At 41.0% G+C, this 23993-nt stretch overlaps 3 protein-coding genes across 3 annotated transcripts in view; 1 reads left to right on the forward strand and 2 right to left on the reverse strand.

Annotated features, from left to right (window-relative positions):
* Positions 1-10318, reverse strand: part of ZZEF1 (zinc finger ZZ-type and EF-hand domain containing 1) — a 57201-nt gene extending 46883 nt beyond the window's left edge. The window contains exons 1-9 of the mRNA XM_026861560.1: positions 10178-10318; positions 8861-9055; positions 6760-6931; positions 5918-6117; positions 4652-4862; positions 3110-3226; positions 2690-2868; positions 1569-1667; positions 455-546 (exon numbers count right to left, since the gene is read on the reverse strand). Of these exons, the coding sequence (XP_026717361.1) occupies positions 455-546; positions 1569-1667; positions 2690-2868; positions 3110-3226; positions 4652-4862; positions 5918-6117; positions 6760-6931; positions 8861-9055; positions 10178-10271 (1359 nt within the window). The 5' untranslated portion in view covers positions 10272-10318. The remainder of the gene's footprint in view (positions 1-454; positions 547-1568; positions 1668-2689; positions 2869-3109; positions 3227-4651; positions 4863-5917; positions 6118-6759; positions 6932-8860; positions 9056-10177) is intronic.
* A 3588-nt stretch (positions 10319-13906) lies between these two features.
* On the forward strand, positions 13907-19962 carry LOC113487083 (neuferricin). The gene is made up of 4 exons (XM_026861487.1): positions 13907-13933; positions 14047-14187; positions 15132-15318; positions 16863-19962. The coding sequence occupies exons 2-4, from the start codon at positions 14133-14135 to the stop codon at positions 17077-17079; spliced, it is 459 nt and encodes a 152-aa protein (XP_026717288.1). The 5' UTR covers positions 13907-13933; positions 14047-14132; the 3' UTR covers positions 17080-19962.
* ANKFY1 (ankyrin repeat and FYVE domain containing 1) overlaps positions 19357-23993 on the reverse strand; it is a 30152-nt gene continuing 25515 nt past the window's right edge. The window contains exon 25 of the mRNA XM_026861486.1: positions 19357-23467. Within this exon, the coding sequence (XP_026717287.1) occupies positions 23335-23467 (133 nt within the window). The 3' untranslated portion in view covers positions 19357-23334. The remainder of the gene's footprint in view (positions 23468-23993) is intronic.

The raw sequence follows: 23993 nt of genomic DNA on the forward strand, positions 1-23993 counted from the left end.
TTCCTGGCCAAAAATCACAAGAACTTACTTTTAAACCAGAAAAAATTGTACGAAGTATTCAAATTATACAGATGTTTCTACAAAGAAATCAAAAGACCCTACATTTAATCTGAACTCCTGAAATCTACTAGTCAAAAATTATTTTTAAATACAAGGTATGTAATCCTACAAATAAATCCACACTCTTTAGAGAGAAATTCTACACCTATGGCTCACTAGCTTGAGTATATTACAAGATACAGACAAAAGCAATAGAAAATAAAATGTCTTTACTATGTGTTTGTGGAACCCTGAGACAATTTAAGGCCTCCATTTCCTTAAGTTCCCTGTGACTTACACATTGCATGACTAATTTAAAATTTCAGTGCATACAAAAAGAAAAATTCGAATTCAACTCTACCGTTAGAGAAAAAAAGCAAGCCTTCTATTTGAAAAGCACAGAGGAACTACATACCTTTATTCTAATTTGTGTCACTTGAAATGAAGATTCAGTTCCAGTAGAAAGAATGATACTTGCTCTGGTCTTCCCAGTTTCAGTAAGAAAACCTAAAGCAGCAGTGGGAATGGAATGAGGTTGGAAGGGCTGCTAGTACAAGGTGTTTAAAACAATACTAAGATTGTGGACTAAAGCTGGGGAAAACATACTATGCTTTTCTAGTGAAATGCTCATTAGGAAATGTTTCCAAATAAAAAAAGTGAAAAAAAGACTGTATCATGTTACTACACACTCTCACAGAGTACACACAGGTGTCTCCAGCCAGTGTCTCCCCAGGGAATGCAATATTTACAGCTATTTCAAGAGTGTTCCCCACTGAAGCTTACTAGTAACTCCCAAATATTACTCTGGCTTATGGCTCTGTTCACTAATACAACTCACTGTTCCTCAGATTGCGATCCATAACATATCAGAAGACAATCCACAAAATAGCTAAACTCAAATAATAAACATGAGTAAAAGAAGGGGTGAAATAAGCATTTAGAATGTGCCTGATTTTCTATCATAACAGTTTTCATTTACCACTAGCACTGCACAAGACAATACATGGTATTTTAAAAAAGATTAAGTGGCATTTCACTTAAAAAGGTGGTCAAGAAACACAAATCTCTTCAGGTTGTATCCAGTACATAAAAACATTGTGTTAGCAAAGACAGGCTTTAAAGGAAAATTAATAGTTATGTACAGTCAATGAAAATTTCAATGATTTCTACCATATTTCTCCATCAATATTTGGGAAACAAGCAGTGAATGATTCATGACTTCAACCCACAAAATGTACTCTAGTATAATTTTCTTTGTGACAGCTCATTGCTCACTTCAACACACAATATCAATAGTTCTCCTCAAAATCCAATCTTTTGTTTGCTTTGTTTTGACAATAAACTGGCTCCTGAGACATTCACCTTGCTGTAAAATAGAATTTACATGTTGGTTTGCCTTGCTTTTTAATCATAGATCTTCCATCTCATAAAACTTGAGTAGTAGCAAATACACATTCAACAGCACTGCAGCCTTGTTAACAGCCTCAGTGTCTGGTTAAATATTCTAGATTTTAAGTCCAGGTTCTTACCATCCCCAGTCCACGGCTCTGCAAGGAGGTTTTCAGGCCCTGATTTATCTTCTTTTCCCTTTACATCACATGCTTGCAAAGTCAGTCGCAATAGTTTTCCTAAGAAAGAAAATCAAGATTTATCAAATTCATTAAACATAAAGCCCATTTTCCAGTTTTAAGTTCTTCACACAGAAAAAAAAAAAAAAAAAAAAAAAAAAGACTTTAACACTGTCAAACAAAAAAAAGGGAAAGAAACTGGAGTATAATGGATCCATTAATCTAAAATAGCTCAAGTTTTAGATACAGACAGAAGTACAATGAAAATCATGACAACTAATGTTCCTTCAACTGTGTGCACACTTTGGAATTCACAACACATGAAACACCACTCTTGTCTTGCAAAAAAAGCAGCAGCTACTCTAGGAAAAAACAAAACAATTTTCAAAACTTTTGAAATACTGATAGTATAATTATAAAATGTATTAATGTATAAAACATATTAATGTATTCTTTGGCACAAGCCAAGAAGTCCTGAGAAAAAAATCATACTAAAAGGCAAACAAAGGGAAAAATTCTTCATGAGACACTAACGATAATCTCAGAAGTTGACACTGAGAAAATACAGACTTATCAAACAAGTACAGTCGATACAGCAAAATCTTACCACCTTATGTCAGACCATGCACAGCTCTGAACTTATGACATACTCAGAACTGTAAATAGATGCTAATGACATTACATTTAAAACAAATCTTAAATTTGTGCATGTTTGCAAGAGAGACCACTTATTAAGGCTAAACATACAAAAAAGTGTGTTATTGGAAGACTAAAAATACTTGATGTAATTTGCCTTTTATACAATACAAACACTATCACCATCTTGATATAGGGGCTGCTATCTACAGAGTTCATGTGTCCTCCCTCAAGATCATGCCACCTGGTTCAGTTCTTAAATCACAGAAAGCTAATCTAATCACCAACTTACAGGGCAGTTCAGCTTCATGGACTATCTTCCTGGAAACACATCTTAATTTAAAAGTCTTGTATAATTTTAAACCCCATCAGAACAAATAAATCAACTCAAAGCTGCATACTGTCTTAAGTATATACAGTAAAGGATCCAACAATTATTTATTTACCATATTTATACAGCAGGCTCTGTCTGACTGTTGCCATGGAAGCGATAAGGGATGAAGCCTTGTATGGAGTGTCCAGATGATCAGTTATTGTGCAAAGGGAACTTATCACTTTAGCAACACTCCCCCTGGCTAAGGCAAAGGCCAAGAGTGTAAGTTCAACCTCTGGAGTAGTACAACAGCTGGGGAGGGAAAACAACAACAGTATGAAAACTCAGGACAAAGTTTTTAAATAAAGACAAATTTCTTAATTTCTTCTTTTAAATTTATTTCATGGAGAAATCTAAAGTACCTGTTTCTTAATATCTTTGAATTTTTCAAGATACTGAGAAAACAGCAGGTGAGTAAAAGTGAGATGAATTTGCTATACAAATTCTTCTAAACCATTCTCCCCTGCATCAAAATACATCAACACAATCTCACCTTGTTATTCTTATAAGGAAGCTATCAACTTCTTCCAAAACATTTGGAGATAAGAAGCTTGAAAAATCTGTAGAGCCTGATGTTAGGGATAGAGGTGGCATGTGCTGCAGTGCTTTCCTAGTAAAAAGGTCAGAATATAACATCAGAAAGCCAGACAGAATCAAGAGAAAACAGCCTTCTAAAATGAATTAGACATTGGAATCTTCATGCTTTTTACACACAGGTCTCTACAAATAGATTCTGAATGCAGAAAGTCTATTTACACAGAGAATCTCTTCAAAAGATAAGAACAGTATTGCATTCTAGGTGGGGAAAGTTCAGTGACTGCTAGGTAATCTTGAATCTCAGCCTCATCATCTCAGATTTAATGAGACGAATCAAGGGGGTTTGAATTAAATCTGTGACAGCATTGTAAACAGCTTAGTGTCCAAGTACTTATTAATTTTAAATAGTTCTAGAATTGAGTAAGAGTCTGTTAGTAAAAGGAAAATTGCTTTTAAATTCTTTCAGAACAATTACAGAAACTAAGAGAGAAACTGGTTAGCTCAGATGAGGATTTCTGTTTGATTTCCTAAGATAATGTAATAACCCCTGAAAACAGATATTCTTAAGTGGTTTCAGTCTTCTCTCCAATACTAAAGTTTGGCTTTTGCTTTATAATTCCAAACATTGAACTTGTAATTCCTGAAAGAATATTTTTAGTCTTCTCCACTGTAACTTTTTTAGGTTTTATTAGCTCAGTATTCATGTTGTATTTCTAGAAAATATCTAAACTGTAGCAAAACTGAAGGCCCTCAGTTTTAGTAAAGCTTTCACCTATGAACCTTCCTCAGATGTAAGCATGTATAAAGTTATCTAGACTTTAAAGAGGTTTCATAGATGACACAAATTAAGAGATAGGCTTAATGGACTTTAGCCTACAGTATTCATTAACCTAATACAGCAGGGCTCTTAAGCATCGTGGCATCATGCTAACTAAGCTCTATAAAAGTTGATGTGGGTGTGTAGTTATTTTATTAGGATTCCAATCCTTCAAGTCATCGAGCAGAAGTGTTTGGCAGTCAAACAAGGAAATGTTACACAGAAAATGGCCAGTCACCCCAAGCAAACATCTCCCCAGAGATACTACATGTACCCAACTATACCCCCACATAATGCATGACAAGACATTACACAAGCAAAAATTCAGCTAAATTAAGCTCCATAAGTGGGACATGTCCAATATTTATAATCCATAAAATTAACATAGAAAATTAACTCATTTTAGGCTTCTCAAAATGATTACAAGTCAAAGGATAGGTAAAAAACCGTATTTTTCAGTGTCCGTTCAGTCATGGTTTAACAACTTGATTAGATACAACAGCCAGGAGAATTATACTTGTTCCAGAAATATCAAAATTTAAACAGTGTGATAGCTGAAAAGATGTTCAAACACCTTAATGGAGGGAGTGGAAACCAGTTACACAAGATAAGATTAGTTCACTGAAGCTGGAAGCATTAAAAAGAAAAATCAATCACACACCACGGAAGTTTGGTACTTACTGAGTATTTTGTAAAATAGTGTGAACGAATGCTGGATTTGTTTCCATGGAAGCTGTTACCAGTGAGGTGAGCAGAGACCAGTACCAGATAGCCGAAGCATCGCACACAGAGACGCCCACCTTCTTAACTCTTTGATAACCGACAGCCCTGAGCCCATGGATTCGAGTGTCACATCCATCACTAAGGCAACGTTTAATGTTTATCTGTACATCTGTTAAAACACAAAACAGAATTTTTGTCCCATTTATTCTGCTGAATTAGATCTAGAAGAATCCAGATATTCAAGACAGTAATTACTGCAAAACCGCTTAGAAAAATAGCCCCAGATAACAGTACACCCACATATAGACAACTATCCATGGGTTTCTTCACTGAGCACCCTATGATTTGGAAAATTTAGCCTTTGAATGGCCTCTATGATCCATTACATATTGTCCAGCTAGAAATTAGGAAAAAAGTAGTAAAGGATCCTCCAAGTGAAAAACAGATCATAGATTATTTCCCCAGTAGTTTTTACCTCCACACACAGGAAGCATCTTGGCAGTGATAGTGTAGAAGATAAAACAGTAAAGCCTAAAAGCAAATTTTTAAGTTATATAAAAATTTTCACAGCAATTCTTGACCATTTTGCATAGCTAACACTGTCATAGTTACTTTCAGGGAACAACATCCTGGCTGCCCACTTCTGTGCTAGTGAAAGTTCATCTTTGTGAAAAGCATTTATCTGAGCTTAAGGGACACAATTTCTGAAGCTACAGAAACCATCTTTTAGGAAGCAGCAGCTTTTCCTGATTGATTCCAATGTAGCACCCACAGATCTACCAGACTTAAAAATAACACTGCTTAAAAACCCTTAGCATAAAACCTGCTTTACAAAAATCATCTGACCAGCTTCAGAATTTCGCTACCAAAAAAACCCATGGCTCAGAAGCAGATTTTTCGCTAGATACTATTATCCAACATATGCTTTCACTCTGCGAGCAAAGATATTTTAAGACTGCCCACTGTCTTCAAGTTGACAGGCTAAAACGACATCTTTAGCTTTTCATTCTTCAAGCCCAAGTTACAGAGAGACACCATGAGAAAGACTCTCTTACAGGTCAGAAACTGAACTACAATTAAAGCTATTTCTCTGACCCAAGAATGAGAGCTAAAGTTTCTGCACTAATGACTGACATTTAAACACATTATTCTATGATCTACCCAACCTTTCACCTTTGAAAAAAGCAGCAAAACAGTATACCAATGGTATCTTTATTGACTCACACATCTGACTAATGTTAGCGTTTTCCAACAGTGTTACGTAGCCAGTGATATTGCTTGGAATGTGAACATCTCGGACCTCCTGCAGACTGCTGGCATTCCTTCCCACTGCCACTGTAACTTGCTGTGGCATGTAACTCTGGTCATTGGCTGCCACCGCAATGGACAGATGTCTCAAAACAACATCTGGTTTCATCTTTAAACTGCAGAGTAAAGAAGATAAAACAGTTCTTGCAAAGAGAAGATAAGTCAAGCACTTCATGTTTTGCTAAGCTTCACCTAGTTTCCACATTTACAAACACAAATAAATCCACTGGAAATTACCGAAAGCTTCACAGGCATTACCAACCCCATATCATGGTGAACAAGTTTGAGAAATTGTAATCGTCTTAAAAGACAGTCACCTCTGACAGTGAGAATGTAGAATTCCCTACTGTTCAGATTTTGAACTGAGAATTCATTTCTCAGGAATAAAAATGTAGTGTCAATAATGACCAAAATGAGATTAGCTTTTTTAAAAAGTATACATTCTATACACACTACCAAAAAAACACTAAACATTTCTGTTTCATGGAGCAGTAACTTTCTAGACACTGGCAAAGTGCTTCTACTCAAGTAATGACCACTGCATCTGTAACACTTCGTAAAACTTTGCTACAAAACAAGGGTAGGTGTCAGTATGGATTAGGCCTTTAAACTTTATACTGAGGTTAAAGACTTCTGCTTTCAACTATATTCATCTGTCACTCATTAAATCCACAATTTTTTTCAATTACACCCCACTGGCTGCAATACCTAAGGACTAACTACCCCAAAACTCAGCTGTATGTTGCTATGTCGCTCACCGTATCCAATGTGAGCGAGCACTCCCATCCGACTGCCAGAAGGATGTAGTTTCTCCATTTGTCATCTTGTCAATATCTGCAGAATTGGATGAGGTTTCTATGTGAGTATAGCACTTTGTGACAGACTTCAGTTTGTCCGACTCCTGATTACCATTCAAGTCACTGGGGTATTCTGCAAAGAAAAAAAAAAAAAAAAAAAAAAAAAAAAATGTTTTGAGAACTGTATATCTTTATACTAACTACCTCATATAAAATAACTTGTTTCACAGAACACAGGTCCTGAAGAAGTGTTTCTGACAGAAACTAGAAAGTTTCATTTCAGATGAAAATCACAATAATATCAGTCTACCACTTGGAGTATGAAAACACCTACTTTGTCTGGAGTTCAATAGCCTTTATCTCCTCCTTTCATTACTGTCCTCATCAGTGCTTTATTATTATTATGCCAAAATACAGATGACAGTAAAAAGTAAAATACAATGGAGAAAGCTCCAATTCAGCTGTTCTAGGGAAGGGACAAAGCAGACTGTTTCCCCAGGTAACTCTGTTTCAAGAGAAGTGCAGGGATCTAAAAATATTGTCAAGCTGTGAAGAAAAGGAGCTATCCCTCGAGGGAGGCCACCAGGACAGCCCCATCTGAAATACAATAAAAGATTCACTACCTCTACCCCAAAATAATAAATTATTTCTTAATACTGAACAGTCAACTTCAGAAAACATTCACCTTCACATGAAAACTAAGTTCCAGCAACTAGTTGTGATATTTGACCAAATAGAGAATATTGTAAGTTAGTAATCATCATAACTGGCTGGACGGTTGCAGTCAAAGAGTTACAGTCAACGGCTCAGTGTCCCAGCGGAGAGCAGTGATGAGTGTCATTCCTCAGGGGTCAGGGTTGGGACTGGTGTTTTAACATCTTTGTTGGGGACATGGACAGGGGGATTAAGGCACCCTCAGCAAGTTCACCACCAACAACACCGAGCTGTGTGGTGCAGTCACACACTGGAGGGAGGGGATGTGCCATCCAGAGGGACCTGGACAGGCTGCAGAGGTGGGACCATGTGAACCTCATGGAGTTCAACAAGGCCAAGTGCAAGGTCCTGCCCATGGGTCGGGGCAATCCCCAGCACAGATACAGGCTGGGTGAGGAGTGGATGGAGACCAGCTCTGACAAGAAGGATTTGGGGATATTAGTGGATGAAAAACTGACTGTGATCCAGCAATGTGTGCTGGCAGTCCAGAAAGCCAACCGCGTGCTGGGCTGCACCCAGAGCAGTGTGGGCAGCAGGGTGAGGGGGGGATTCTCCCCCTCTGCTCAGCTCTGGTGAGACCCCCCTGCAGTGCTGGGTCCAGCTCTGGGGGCACCAACACCAGAAGGACCCAGACCTGCTCGAGCAGGGCCAGAGAAGGCTATAAAGATGCTCAGGGGGCTGGAGCACCCCCTGTGAGGACAGACTGAGAGAGTTGAGGGGTTCAGCTGGAGAAGAGAAGGCTCTGGGGAGACCTTAGAGCGGCCTCCCAGGGCTGAAAGGGGCTGCAGGGAAGGGGGGAGGGGCTCTTGATCAGGGGGTGTAGGGATAGGATGAGGGGTAATGGTTTTAAACTGAAAGAGGGCAGATTTAGATGAGATCTAAGGAAGAAATTCTTCCCTGTGAGGGGGGTGAGGCCCTGGCACAGGTTGCCCAGAGAAGCTGTGGCTGCCCCCCCCAGCCCCCGGAAGGGTTCAAGGCCAGGTTGGACGGGGCTTGGGGCAACCTGGGCTGGGGGAAGGTGTCCCTGCCCATGGCAGGGTGGTGAGAACTGGATGATCTTTAAGGTCCCTTCCAAGCCAAACCATTCTATAATTATATGATAATTCTGAAACAGGTCAGGAGAAAGATGAAAAACATCCCAGTGTTACTCGGATTGCTAGGCAATTATAAAATCAATTTATATGTGCCTCAAAAGACCAACAAAACCAGTACAGAAGCATGCAGATCAACTTCATGAACAGTCATGCTTGTTAAAGATTAAACAGCAAAGAAAGCTTTTTATCTCTAATTTCTTCTTCAAGCTATACTTTACACTACAATCCTGAAAAAAAAGAAAAATAGTACATACCTCTCTCTTTTAGGAGAAGTCGATCTAAAGAATCCTTCAGCACAGACGACCGCATAGTACAGATATTGTTGAAGTACTCCAGCACTGGGTAAGGGATGGCAGTACTAGAAATCCGATTCCGGTGCAAGAATCTCAGTATCATTGAAGCATGAAGACCAAGACACTCTTTCGATTCAGAAAATATATCTATAAAACCTAGAAAGAAACATTATTTCTATCTTTGCTGCAACATCTGACTTGACCAAGTCATCATTTTTCTGCTCTATATCTTATTACTAGGTAAATCCCAGTTAAGCATGGGAGCCAATATTGGAACGACATTCCACCACCGTGAGTAGCTTAAGTTTGCAACTGTTACCACAGGACTGTGAAAAGCACAAATATTTTTGTCAGTTACCTGAGATACCTGAAGGGGTTCAAAACAATCACCCAAAATCTTGACTTCTTACACTTATTTTGGTGTCCCAAAAGTTCCAAACCCTTACCTTCAATATCCAAGTGAAACAGCTGCTGCTTGGCTAACAAGCTGATGTACTCGCATCACTCTCCTTGAGCTACGCTAAGCATCTCACTCTGGCATTGTGGATTATTCCCAAAGAGGTGCCTAATGCTTTTGTTAGACTTCAGAAGAAATCTCAGCTCCTGAACAGCAGTACTCTGAATCATGGTGCATTTAGATGCAGAGAACAGTACTCCATAAGTACTCCCCTCTGACTTATCTACTAGCCAATCCTAACCCTTCCTGTCTGATCCTCTAAGGCAAATCCCCTTTAGCCACTTATCATCAAAAGCTTAGAAGGAAAGTCAGTAACTGATACTTATCCCAGAAATCAAATCCTGGAAACTGACACTTTCCAAACTATATGCTATAAAACATGAATTATGTTTTATCAGGATTTCAAATGCTAAATAACAGTATAATGATACTAAAGTGTATGACTCATCACCTGAAACAGACTCAGTGGAGGATTTATTCCTCCAGTTACCAAGTACAAGACTGCACTAGTTAGGGACTCACCAAAATTTCACAAGGAACTGTTTTCTGTCTATGTGATAAACCAAAGAAGGATAAGAAGCCCCCCATTCAGAAACAGAAGAAAATATTGATTATTTATGAAAGTCAGTTGGATATAATTATGGGAAATGTTTAGTTTACAGCAAATTCACTTGTTTGACACTAGAGAAGCAAGAATGACCTGGAGTATGGTTTTGATAAGATTAGGACAAGCAACACTATTAAAGCAATTTATTGAAGCAGCACCCCTTGTATAGGGCAGGACTTGGTAAACCATTTGTTTTGTCACTCTGCTCTCATACCTGGAACCAGGGAACAAGCTTGCAGTTGCCTGATTACATGGCTAAGCTCCCCTTGAAGATTAGCTCCACTAGAATTCTTGAGAGCCTCCAGCATATTTTCCACATCTACGGTGCCATCTCCTTCAGCATCAAATTGTGCAAAGGCCTGAAGAGGAACATAAAAAGAAAATTTATCTCAGCATATTTACTTCAAGAAGGAATTCAAGGTGTTTCATAAAAACCATAGTGATAAACATTATAACATCATTAAATAAAAACCAAAAGAATCCATTTTCCATAGTATGAACTCATGACAACAGGAAACAGCCTGGCTGGAAATCTGCAGTCTTTAGCAGGTTTTAAGGCATTTGCACTGCTCTCCTATAAAAGTCAACTGTAGTTATGCTTAGGTGGAGACAGCACATCATCTGTACCGGTGAATCAGCAGTATCCATCCACCTGACATCTGTGACAACAAACAAGGTGCCCACAAAAGAACACTAAAAAGCTCCTCCATTAAAGGCTGAGTTAGTTCTAAAAGCCATACCATCCATTACTCATTACTGCTGCATCCAACTCACTGCATCCACTCAAATTCTTTCAGGTTTTAAAGATTTCCTTTATTTAAGAAATTGTCCTTACAACCAAAATATTTTTTTAAAACGTGTATTTCCTTCCATATACCGTCCTCCTACACAAAATACCAGTTTAACATAGTTTATCAAAGTATCTGTGAAAATAATGGAGTTAGAACAGATTTTTTTTTTTTTCTTATCGAGGGGAACCATGGGCAGCTTTATTAACTTTAACCTCAGGATAAATTTTTAACATATAAAATAGTGTTGAGCATGTATAAAAAGTAACAAACACAGCTATGCATTTCACATCTTTGTACTAACAAAAGTAACAAGGTATTTTTATTCAGCTAAGCCTATAAACCAGAACCAAGCTCATAAATACAAATTTTTTTACCTAGCCACTTCAGAGAACTCATGATCCAGTGATACACTACTATTAAAAAACCCTATATTTTTACAATTGTAGTTAATTTTGAAACAAGCTTCTGTTTAATTGCTAATAAAACCTGAGCGTACACCCCCCAAATGCAGTATTTCAGGAGTATCCACTTTTTTATTCATATAAATTGGGAATACACTTACAAAAGCTATTTCTTTATGATCAAGACTTCAGTCTCCCGGACCTGAACTTGATTTTTCAAGTTCAGCTACATGGCCAAGGAAACTTGGCCTCTAAGACCAGATCATCTCACAAGTGTCTGAGAGAGTCAAGAAACCACTGCTGTTTGGGAAGAGTCTTATGCTTGAATCTCTTGGTTTGCTACCTGATTATCAACCTTAATGTACCATTAAAAGCCCTATCCTAGAGAGAAATAATCTGAAATGACTAGATCAAAATATAACCTGCCAATTAACCATGACATAATTACACCACTTAAATGAGAGCAAAGTCCTAAAAGACAACAGAATCGAAATGCTGTATTTCACCTGACTAAAGCTCCAATGCCACTTCTACAGCACAGAGCTGAATTTTAGCTTAGCAGTCTTATCAACTCTTGTTAAACATAGAGCTGAACCCATGCTAACAATAATCACCTGTTACAAAGTTATTCTTAGTAGCAAAAAGGACTGGCACTGGGCATCCAGAAGGTACCACAGCTAGTACAGATGACTGATGCTGGGCATCAGGTAGATACCGAAGCAAAAAAATGAAGACCTTTGCTTGAGGACAACAATACTCAGGGAATTAATTTTAACAAACATAACTCTGTTGCCAAAACAAGTCGGCGTACAGTTTTGCACCATGCCGTTCCTGACATTGTGACTTTTTCTCCTCGTAACTGAAGTCAGACTGTGCAAATACTAAAATACGAAGTGAACAAGAGAGCAAGTTTTGTGATAATAGTGAAAACAAACCACACACAATGTGACAAGGCTGGATCTGCTGATAGCTACTTTAAACCAATTTCTTATACTCTCCTGTAAGTAAAGATTACCACATATATGATTGTCTTTGCATCTTAATGCAGTATTTTGCTATCTTATTTTTAAACTCTTACTATGGTCTCAGGAGAGTGCGCTGACCCTAGAACTCTGAAATTATTTTTGACTGTTCAGTATAACTTAAACTCCATATTTGACAAAAACCATACACAATTTTCACTGCTCAGACAAGCTTCCCTGTGCAACAGGGCAAAAAAGGAAAAAAAAAAAAAAATCAGTATGCAAACTGTACTCTGTACCACAATCCCGCTGCATTCTGCTCCTAAACAAAAGCATTAAGTCCATCCACTTCCTACCCAGTTCAACCCCAAACATGAAGAAATAAAAAAGAAACATCTTTCCTGGGCAAAGGTGATGGCTAGGAAACACAGCACATGGAAAAAATCACCCCCTCATCTCTCAGACAGCTCAGGAGTTGGACAGCATGACAGAAGATCTGAAGTGTGACTTAGGAAAACTCCGCATGCCATCCCTTGCTCTCAGCAGAACTGCAGCATTAATGTTTCAAGCAAAAGCTGGATACATTACATAATAGCTGCTGAAGCACTAATAAATAAAAAAAAGGATTCAGAGGTTCAGTTTATCTAGAAAATTTTGCATTTAAACAGAGGCTCATTTTGCCCATAAAGCACTCAAGTTTCTGTTCACAAGCCCCACCCTGAGAACAGAAAAACTTAATGGGCAGATCAAAACAGTCTATGCCAGACAGGATTCTATAAACATGAAAAAGTGAAACCTATTGACCAGCCACCCACAAACTAACTTCTCATCAGGGTAAAATACATCCCGGGAATCTAAAATACTACAGCCCATGAGCTAGTGCCAGTTATAGAAACAGTGACATCAAGGTTTTCCACACAACTCCCAACATCTCAACTTTGCAGGACAGACTAGATGTGACCACATATCTTTACCATGACAAATCCTCTGACAAGTTTTTTCCTCGCTCCCGAGAGCAGGAAAAAAATCCCCAAACCACCATATTCTTCATGCAGAGGAAGATGTGCAATTCAGACAATGCCCAAATATTTCTGCAGCCTGCAAAGCTCAGTTGTTTGTATTAACAGAAAGAACCCCGATGTACTAATTTCACTCTTACTGTTGGTACAAATGAAGAAGTGTTCTGTATTGGCTCCTGTAAAGGAACTGGAAATGGAGGTCACATTTTAGCAAGATACTTAAAACAGTCTGGTACAAACGTACCTATCTGTACAACAAATTTAATCTCTTCCCAGTTTTCAGCAGTCTTGTTAATATGTCAGTGCTGATTTCAAGTAGCGTATGTGTGATTTAACACTTTGCCAAGTTATTCTACTACTCGGGAGCAATACAAAAGCAGAAGGAAGTCACTGGTGAGACTCAGGAACTGCATGCAGCAAGAAATTCAGACAACCACTTTCTGAGTTGAGTGTGAAATTCCCAACTGGGTATTCTACTGCATTTTAAATGCTAGTTTAGAGAGTAAAGCTAAAGCTTAAATGTTTTAGATGTTAAGTTCTCCACAACCCTTCCCATAGCAGAAAGGAAACAGTACTCCCTTCTACCATTAAAACCTTAAGACCTGTCTGTGGAGGGGGAACTCTCTTACACTACTTTCTTACAAGTTTTCCAAAACTCTTACTTTATAATAAGTAATGGGATACCGAATAGATACTTGACAATTCCACTGCTGATTGCAAAAAGCAACAATAAAATTAAGTCTGGTAAACTATGACCATTAAGAAAGGCCCCGGCGGTGCCTACAGCGGCTTCGCAGGTACCTCCAGTGGGGCGGGGGGGAGGGGACCTCCCTGCCTTTGGGCCTGGCTGGGGGCTTGGCCAAGCAGGGCCTGGCCGTGGGGGCTCACCGCCTGCCCGCCCACCCCACAGGGAGAGACGCCACCAGAGCGTTTGCCACCGGGGACTTCACCCAGGCGGGGCTGGTGGACGACGTCTCGGCGCTGTCACCAGGAGAGATGCTCGCCATCCAGAGCTGGCTCTCCTTCTACAGCGACAACTACGACCCCGTGGGTAGGTGGTTCTGGCCACGGTGATCACACGCAAGGGAAACACGTGTGGAGTTAGAGCGGGTATTAGACTGGCTCTGAGGAAGGATTTCTGTGCAGAAGGGGCCGTTGGGCGTTGGAATGGGCTGCCCAGGGCAGCGGGGGGGAGTCCCCATCCCTGGAGGGGTTGAAGAGTCGGGTTGACCCAGCGCTGAGGGATCTGGGGGAGTTGGGAACGGTCTATGTGAGGTTCATGGTTGGACTGGAGGAGCTTCATGGTCTTTTCCAACCGAGATGATTCTGTGACTCTGTGGGTGGGGAAGGGCAGGCCTGCAGCACGGATATGGATGCAGCGCTGTGTAGTGCCAGGCTTGGTCTGCAACACAGCCACCTTGGTGAGGGGCTTTCACCTGTGCTGAGGTGGCTGCTGGGGACCAGCATACTGAAACCTGCAAGCTGGAGGGCTGCTGAATCAGACCTAATTTGGTCTCCACTCTCCTCTAAGGCAAAGATTAAGAGTTTTTCTGCCCTGGACTGTGAGATGCAGCTCTCTGCCCTGCTTTTACTTGTCTCTGCTGAGCAAAAGGCATGGAGTCAGTGCTGCAAGTACTGAAATTAGCAGGACTCTGGAGACAGTAGGAGCAGCAGTGCAAGGAAACTATTTTTGGGAATGAGGTGCATGGGTGGGAAAGACTTCTGGGTTCTGCAGCTGAAAGTGGCATTGACTTTCTGATCTTTAATGAGTCTGTGCCTAAGCTTGTCCTGTGTGGATTTATTAATATGGGTAAATTGCTGTGTAATCCAAGAATGGAAGGGATGTAAGCTCAGTTAAGTTTTAAAATTGCACCATGGTGGGATCCTCCTTTTTCTGTCTTTAAATAACAAATTTTAAAAATAATAATAATAAAAAAGGATTATTCATTTTCCTTGCCTGGAAACACTGCAGTCTTAATTGTTCTCCTTTCCCAGGGAAGCTGGTGGGCAGATTCTATGATGAAAACGGGGCACCAACAGAAGCCTTGAGGGAGGCTGAGGCTGCGATTGAGGAAGCTCAGAAGCTCCAAGCAGAAAGTGAGCAAAGGAAGCAGCAGTTTCCACCCTGCAACTCTGAATGGAGCTCTGCTAAGGGCAGCCGATTCTGGTGCTCCAGACAGAGGTAAACTGCCTTCCCACTGTCATGCTTGGACCCTTTGTAGTGCAGCAATTTCTGCCCTTTTTTTGGATGCCCTGAGCTTTGTCATTGCCTCTCCTAGCAGGAGTGGTGTAGAAAGATGTCCTGGCTCCTGCAGTCACCGTGCTCCATGGTCTGTAGGTCAGGTCTGCTGACTCCTCTGCAGAAGGGCGTAGGTTGGTCCTAACGTGCCAAGCGCTGGGATGTGCCAGGCACGGTCCCTTCCCCGTCTGCATTCCTCGGGCTGTGCTTTCTGACAGAGGCAGAGCCAACCTGCAGGGAGCAGCTCTCCCTATGCCTGGTTGGGCGGCTGCTGCTGTGTGAACCAGTCACTAGATTTTCCCTGCCAGTAACAGCAACTGCTGATAGCCTCCACCCAGGCTGGACTTGCCCAGAGGTGTAGGTTGGACTAGTAAAAATGTTCTCCAGTGTGAGGTAGCGGAGGGGACCTCTGCTCCCTGACCCAGTGAGCGGGTAAAAGAAAAATAAATTTTTGTCCTGATCACTGATACTTTTAGGAATTTTATTTCCAAAGCAAAAGCTATTCTGTCACACTGGAATCAAAATCAGGTTTCAGAATTTGCCACATTGCACGTGATCCTCCTGTTCTCAGGAAAACAGGACAGAAATCCCACTAGGACCATCTGCTGCATTTGATCAGGTTTTCTCACCTGTCAGGAATGCAAGGATTAGCTGATGTTTTTCAGACAGCTTCACAGCCTGTCTCACAGGCTACTGCCACAACAGTTTTTACTTAAAACCACATAAAAATGAGGTTGAGCCTCAAATAGTCATGTCCTACTTGGCCTATTTAGTTGTATTCCTCTCACAGTTTAGGAACTATTTTGTTTTAAGATTAAATCATTTCACAGACCACACTGCAAAATGCTTAGTCTTCCTTTCCGTACACCAGCAGCACTGCCTACCTTGGGGGATCCGCTTCGACATGCGAACGAGCTTGGGTGTGGCCTTGGGACTGGGTGTTTTAAGTCTCTTGTGTAAGAGTTTACAGGCTTAAAAGATGGAGTAGTTAGGGGAACAGGCAGGACTTGGCCCATAAAGAGACACTATGAAGTAGCTGTAGAAGAAATTGAGACTTTTTTTATTTTTTCTTTTGCCCTAGTTCTTAAAATCAGTGTTCAGTCACGGCACAGAAGGCGGTGTGTGGTTATCTGTGAGCAATTAGCTACCCCCAAAAAAGGCATTTTGCCATTAGACACACTGTGCTACATAAGGCTATGATTCCTTTTCCAGCAATAGAAACGTGGGAAGCAGAAGTTGATTGCTCCCAGAAGGGTGAGAGCATGTAGCAGCACTGATGAAACCAAGTTCAGGCCACAGGTTTTTGAAGCACAGCCAATAAGAAGGTATCAGAAAGCTGTGGGATGTTGGCTGTTGGGAGCAAAGTCTACCTCAGTGAGTGTATTGTTCTACCTCTCCCGGATTGTTTTTTTATCTAATGACTCTCAGTTTGCTGGAAGCATTTTCACGGGTTTGAATTGTAATTTGTTTTCATTTTATATTCTTAGTGGGGGAGTGAACAGAGACTGGACTGGAGTCCCTCGGAAGCTGTACCGCCCTGGTTCGAGGGGGAGTGGCTGTGTGTGTGTGAGGACTGCTGGTCCCCCGTGGGGCCAGCCAGACTCCGCCGAGCACAGCGACAGAGGCGACCTGGATAACCCTCACCTGGAGGAGTACGACGGCTGCCCTCCGCTGGCCGAGCAGTGTGTCCTAACGGTGCCGTGACCCCGCATCCAAGCCCCACAGCAAAACGCTTCCCTTTGGGGGGGCAGCTCCAGCTGCATTCCCTTCCACCTGCCTGTGCAAAGGGAGCAATAACAGTTTCCTGTGTTTTGTGACTCTCTTAACACAGGGAGATGAGAGGAGGAGAAAACACTTTAGCCAAGTTAGTGGCTAAAAAAATCAGCAATGGGATACTTTCTTAGTGCTTTATTCCCATGGTATTTTTCCATCTGGCAACAAACTGTAAGATGCACAGCCTGAATTATGTTTAAAAGGCAATTTCTTGTGCTGTCAGGAAATAGCTGCTTGTGTGCAGAACGGCAGGTACAGCGTGCTGTGTTTAAGGCAGTGAGTGCAGGAGCTGCTGCAGCATCACTGACCTCGGTTTATGCAGTCCTCCAGTCGCTTCAGCTCTGCCTGCTGCACTGTAGTGCTAATGCTCCTTCTTAGTCACCTGATGTACTCCAGAGTTTAAAGGTTAGCAGGGAGAAGCATTAATTTCTCCTATAATTAAGGTATGTAGTATCTAGGAACTTGCGCAGTTTAGTTAAACACAGGCTTTATCAAAATCTTCATGTACAGAAGGCAAAGGTCAGAGCTGTATTTCTTCATGTAGTGTTTGTATTGGATACTGTGCAAGGAAGATAGTAGAAACCACCTATGACAATCATTGTTTTATATTAACCTCACCATCCTGGTCCCCTGAGACACTACTTTCAAGCTACTGAGACAAGGAATTGCTGGTTTTAAGTAGGCAGTAACAGAAGCTATGTTGACCATCCTGCTGTAAGCCACCATTTCCATTCTGGTGTGTGCCCATCAGGCTGTAACCAGAGGCTGGATGTTCCCTCGCCAGGCCCAGCTCCTTTAAAATCTCCATCTGGTTTATTACAGCCGGTGGCATTCAGTAATGAGTGACTCCCAGAGAGCAGAGCAAGCTACTACCATTTTTGTGGGAGGCTGAAAAGGAGAAGGGAACACCTAAGTGCTAGAAACACTGGGCTGCAGGGAAGCAGTTGCTGTTTTTCATAGAATCTACTGTTAGAATCAGTGTCAGGCATAGCTGCAGCTTTGGGACTGACACCCAGATTACACAGTGTCCAGCAGCAGCACAGGTATGTTCAGTTCTGAAGGCAGCTGCCACCTGTTCTGAGTTAGTTCTGAGCTTCCACCACTTCTAAAGAAGGTCCCACACATCTAAGCAATTAGTAAGGCTACAGGAGCAAGTGATCACTTCATTGCAGCAGCAGGACATACCACAGCCCTTTCACCTCAGATCAGACAAGGCTGTAGCTGCGGTGGATGGGAGCCACATGGCAATTTAAACATTTAGTGTTGTTGTAATAAATATGTTTGGGTTTTTTTTTCCCCACATGGTTGTGTGTTTCTTTTCCACCATCTTGAAGAAAAGCCCTCTAAGACCCTTCCAGGCAGAGGTACCAGCTCTTGGGAGCCCACAGGGTAGGTGTAGCCATGTGGCAGCAAAGCCTCACACACTGTTAAGGCCCCAGTTACACTTCTAGAACTGAAGCTCAGCCCTGGGCTTGTGGCATCTTCGGGCATGTTTCACAGAACAGTTAAAGCTGTGTAAAATCTGCAGGCAAGAGCTGCAAAGCAGTGCTTTCTTGTCTCCACAACTTAGTGGGCATTTGCTGTTGGACACCTCTTTAACAAGAACTTGGCCTTTAAAGGTCAAACCATCCCCAGGAATGGGTCTTTAAAACTTCTAGCAAATTTCAGAGTATTAAATACTGTAAAAAGGAGTTTATAAGGGCAAGTCACTGTCACAAGTTGGGAGTCCTAGTGAAGGTGTATCAGCTACATAACTTCAAAGCAAGCTTCATTTTACTGTAATGCTCAAGCACTATGGGAGTAGTGCTGAAATACAGAGGGGATGGTTTTGATCTTAAGCGCTAAATGGAAGGAGGGCAGGAGAGCAAGATGGGACAGTATTGCTTTAAGTTAGAAGGTGGTTGAAGCCATTTCACAGCTTATTCCTTAGTTTAGTGTTTGGAACCAGTCTAGGTGGGAGAAGTTTGTCTTGCCCTAGGAATAAGTCATCTATTAAACAAGGAGACTCCCTTCCTGACCTGAAGTGCTCCAAGATTATCTTGTTTCTACTCTAATTCAAAAGCTCAGCTGGATTCTCCCATGGTAAAAGAGGGTGGGAAGAAAACAGTGATAGTTACACAAGGAGCAAGTAAATATAGAAAGTGCTCTAATGAAACTCACCATTCACCCATACTTTAGTAAGTTTTATTAATAAAAGACTAATGCATCTGAGCTGAGAACCAGTTTACTCCATGAACCAGCTCTGGCTGTAGGAAGTTCAGATTGTTCCATAAGAATGATTACAGATAAGTTTAGTATAAGGCATTCGAGATGACTACATGGTACAAACTAGAACACCAGACCTTGTCAGCCAAAACAACAGTTGTAGCAGTTCCACAACATTAAAATGAGTACCTGGAATAATTTCAGAACAAATAAAGTTGTCAGGCCCAGTTGAATGTTATATCCCTAGTGTTCCTCGTGGCTTGTAAAGGAGCTTGCAGTGGGGCAGCCATCTATAGAAAATACTTCCTTAACAAGGTTTCCACCTCACAATGCATTATCTAGTTATGCATTTTATTACAAGTAGAATAATTACACAACAAAGTAATGCATATTGGAAAAATACATTTTTACAATGACTCCAGACAAACGGTGCAGAAAAATGCCATTGTTCTAAGACTTCCTTTTCTATTTCAGAGGGTATTAGAAGGTTCAGAGTTATTTTTGTCACTCATACAAGCTTTGATTTTTCTAGAGATTAATTTCCTGCAGTACCCAACTCTACTGGTTACAGGAAGAAGAGGACTTGCCTATTAACATTTGATCTACAAAGAGTCCAGCTCTGGCCTCCTGTATTGTTACATGTTAATTCATAAGCACTAGGTGAGAAGCTGTACAAGCCAGCACGGGAAGTCATTAAGGCATCTGTCAGCTTTCAGCCAGCAACTTGCTATGCTGTTAGTACCTTCAACACCAACATCCTCACTCCACTTAGTGGTGTGAAACAGTGACTACACCTTTTTCAGATACACAGATTAGAACTTAAGCCAGACCACATTTTGTGCTTGTGTAAGTAAGTGCTGCATGACTGCAATCAAAAGGAATCCAGTCTCAGAACAAAAAGCTACAGTATGAACCACCACAGACTTCCCATGCAGCCGTGTTGAAGTGCCTGAAGCCTGGTTTGACAGGGACAGAAGTTTGTTTTCCATTTACCCTTTTGTTCAGTGCTTGGCAGACTTGATTCTCAAGTTAATAGATACCACTTAAAGACAGCAGGGGTAGGAGGGGTGGGGTTTTTGGTCACAACTGTAGTATGCTACAAAAAGGAAGAGTAGTTGTTTATAGAGTTAGAAATGTGTTGACCACTACTACATTACCAAGTGCCTCCATTCACATCTATACCCTGCAGTGGAGCATTGCCAGCAAAACTCCCCCCAAAAATCTCAGGGGTCTGAGAGTTCAGACCAATACTAGGCAGAGTGCACAAAGGATTGAGCACCACCAGCTGTCTGGTGGGGTCAACCTCTTCAGTTGAGCTAGAACTAACGTGGATTTTGGTTCAAGTTGTGAGCTTTTGCCCTTGAATTCTGGCAGAAAGCTATTTAGAGTTGGCTGGAAGGAAATCTCAAAGGCACTTTAAAATGATCAAATTCACTGAATGTAGTTGCTTTAAATTTAATGAACACTTCAGGCTGTACATTAGTTTATCAATAACCTTAATTTTCCTTTCTGACTTCAGTAAGAAAGCTGGTACAGTATTTGCTGTAAACAGCAAATGAGAAGCATTACAGTGGTTTCCCAGATCCTTCCCAGAGTTTCAGGTAGTTTTGCTACTTTTAAAAACAGCAACTAGCCAGCCTTAAACTTGCCATTCAGTTAAGCTGAATTTTCACAAGATCTACATTTTTTGTCATTTAAAAGGTTGCTTATTCTGTTAGAACTGAGCTCCTGTTCCCTTGCCCCTTCCATCAGAGAAGTCACTGAAAAAAGCAAAGTTTAAATGCTTTAGCAATTACATGTCATGCAGTTTTCCAATTAAGTTGAAGCCCATAGGCTGTGGCCTTGGAAGGACACTCCTCTACCACTATCTTTCAGTATTGGGAGCACACACTTACCACTCCACAGCTCTGCAGCTCCAAACCAAGAAGTCAGTCAACATGTTATCATGGGATACACTACAGTCAAGACTTCTTTCACCAAAAGCACTGTCTCTCCATTGTTATCTTTCACTGCTAGAGACTTGCAGCCAGTGATACTCTGAAACATCAGAAAGCAATGGACTAGAAGTACAATGTTTTCCATCATCTATTTCATTCAAAAACCCCCAAACTAAGTTGAAGTTAAATGCTTTGGATACCAGTATTTTCCATCTCATTAATCTAGAATACTATGCCAGAGATGCACCATTTGTATTGGTTAACTGTTATAGAGACCAGTTGTGCTACCCAGGGCATTTTGTTGGAACATGATAGCAGCAGACATTAAACAGGGAAGCAAATTTGTATTATCGTTCATCATTCTTCTCTAGTGTTACAAGGGTGAGATTCCAGTTATATACTTATTGGAAGATCAAAGTGCAGATCAAGTGAGACTTGATGTGAAATTCATCGTGCAAGTATCAGCAATTACACCTCTTTCCATCCTTTTCTTGTACAAGTCTGAGAAAAACCTCAAGCAAGTCTCCCATAAAAGCAGCGGTCTGGTTTATCATCTCATCTTACTCTTTAAGACTGACAAGCCACTACTCCAAGTGTGTCACCAACTTGTCCATAATGTACACTGGAGATAACAGTCATTAGGTAAATGCACAACAGTTCATGGAGATGAGGAATGCTGATCTGAGTCTAAACTAGGTTCATCTCTTGGGATGAAAACAGCCATACCATGGCATGTAGTTTTGCTTAAGTACACATTTTTTCCTGACTGAAGCCTTTGCCCACCAAATCATAACCCTGTCTATCAGCAAAGTACTTTCCTGTTTACCTAGACAACGTGGTGTTGGATTTTTACAGATTCAGCATGTTTAAGAGAGCATGACCAGCCTGGATTAAAACACTGCATCTTAATCCAAGTGCCTGGCATCACACTGCCAGTTCAGAATCCTTCCTTCAGGGCCAAAGGCTTAATGTTAATAGGAAGCCTCCAAATACACTCCCACTCACCAGCAATCCAGCTGAAAACAGACCCAAGTTTCATGTCTAGAGGGGCAGCACATTCTACATGGGTAGGATTACAGACTCTCCTGCAGCAGTTAACCAGGGTCTTTAAACCAAAGGAAAGTGCTACTCTCCCTCATGGGATTCAAAATGCACTTCAGCATTTATTGCTGTATTGTGAGTTAGACTACTTAACCAGTTTTAGTGTTTCTTGATTTAGCATATGCTTAGGCCTTTCAGCACACTTACGTTCATTTATACCAGCTTCATGAATGGGAAGGACTAGCAATGTAAATATGAAAGTGCAACAAAGTAGACTGACAGCTCTAGCAGGTACAAGCAAGAGTATTTACTGGCTAAAACAATCCTGCACCTCTCTTGAACATGCTAAAGCTAATGAGACATTTACTGAGGAGGTATCAAGATGTGGATCTGCAATTCTGACTGCTTTGCATCAGATGTTGTAAAGCTTTCTGTTGTAAGGCCACAATTCTTGAGCTATGCTTACAACTACCCCCATTTTTGAAGAGTTTCTTGAAATGAACAGTGGTTGCAACAGCTCAGTCTAGCTTCACAAGAAGTCTTCTCTAGAGAAAGGGAACATATATCTTTAAGACAAAGCAAAGATAGATACCTGGTTACCCTGAAACTTAATGCCATCTCTACTAAGCAGCCTGAAAGCCACAGGACTTAATAGAGTAGCTCAGTGCAAAGCACCATGTCAAGGACAGACCTGTTTTATGTCGATTCAAACATCGGCCTAACAATTTTAGCTTCCATACCGCACTGCAACTAGAAGAGGGTCTAAATTCTTTTGTCACTTGGTTCCAACGATCCACTTGAATTCCTAGTGAAGTCTATCACAGCCCAATACATTTACAGTCATACAAAGTCATTTATACCGGAATATATCATAACAGGGTCCTTAATTAGTTCAGTCTATTGCAGAAGACATGTATAGGCCTCCTCTTCCCTATCCAGAGGGCTTGTAAGCAGAGCTGCTGTCAGGAGAACTGACTGGGAATCCCTTCACTTCCACAGCATACTAGGAGACTCCTCCCAGAGTCAGGACATCAAAGCAGATGTTGCAAACTCGAACTGGCTTGTTCAGATCAAATTTTATGATAGGAATCTCCTTTGTTGAGCACTTATGGCAGAGCAGGCGTCCACAGTGTCGGCTGTTGGTAGAAGAGAGGTGGGAGAAAAGCGAACATAGTGAACACCAGGGTTTTACTGCTTGATATTCTTTTGTCAATGACAGTATCACTAAAAGGTACATTAGCAATTCAAATGCTACATTTTTCTTGTACTTTCTGATATCTCTCATGTAATAATTGAATACTAATGCCAAAAAACACATGCTGCTTCTATACTAGTCAGTCTACCTTGTACTACTTCAACTGATGCATGTTTAGTTTCTCTGGAACACTGGGCTAAGAGAAAAAAATAAATCTTAGCTTAACATCCACTTAACCCAGTATAATTTGTAGAAGTTCAGACTAGTTAAGAAAATGCAACTCATCATTTCCACATTACAAACAGCACCCCAACCTAAGCTGTCAGCAACTGCCCCAAACATCACCTGTTTCAGAGCAAGTCAGCCCCACCACTGAAAGCAGGCATCCAAATCCTCCATTTCAATACTGGAACTTTGACATGATTTCTCATTTCCAACAAAACAGAACATTAAGTGCACAAACTGCT

The sequence above is a fragment of the Athene cunicularia genome, assembly GCF_003259725.1.
Source record: "Athene cunicularia isolate RWA chromosome 19 unlocalized genomic scaffold, athCun1 chr19_part1, whole genome shotgun sequence".
NCBI classification, from domain to species: Eukaryota; Metazoa; Chordata; class Aves; order Strigiformes; family Strigidae; genus Athene; species Athene cunicularia.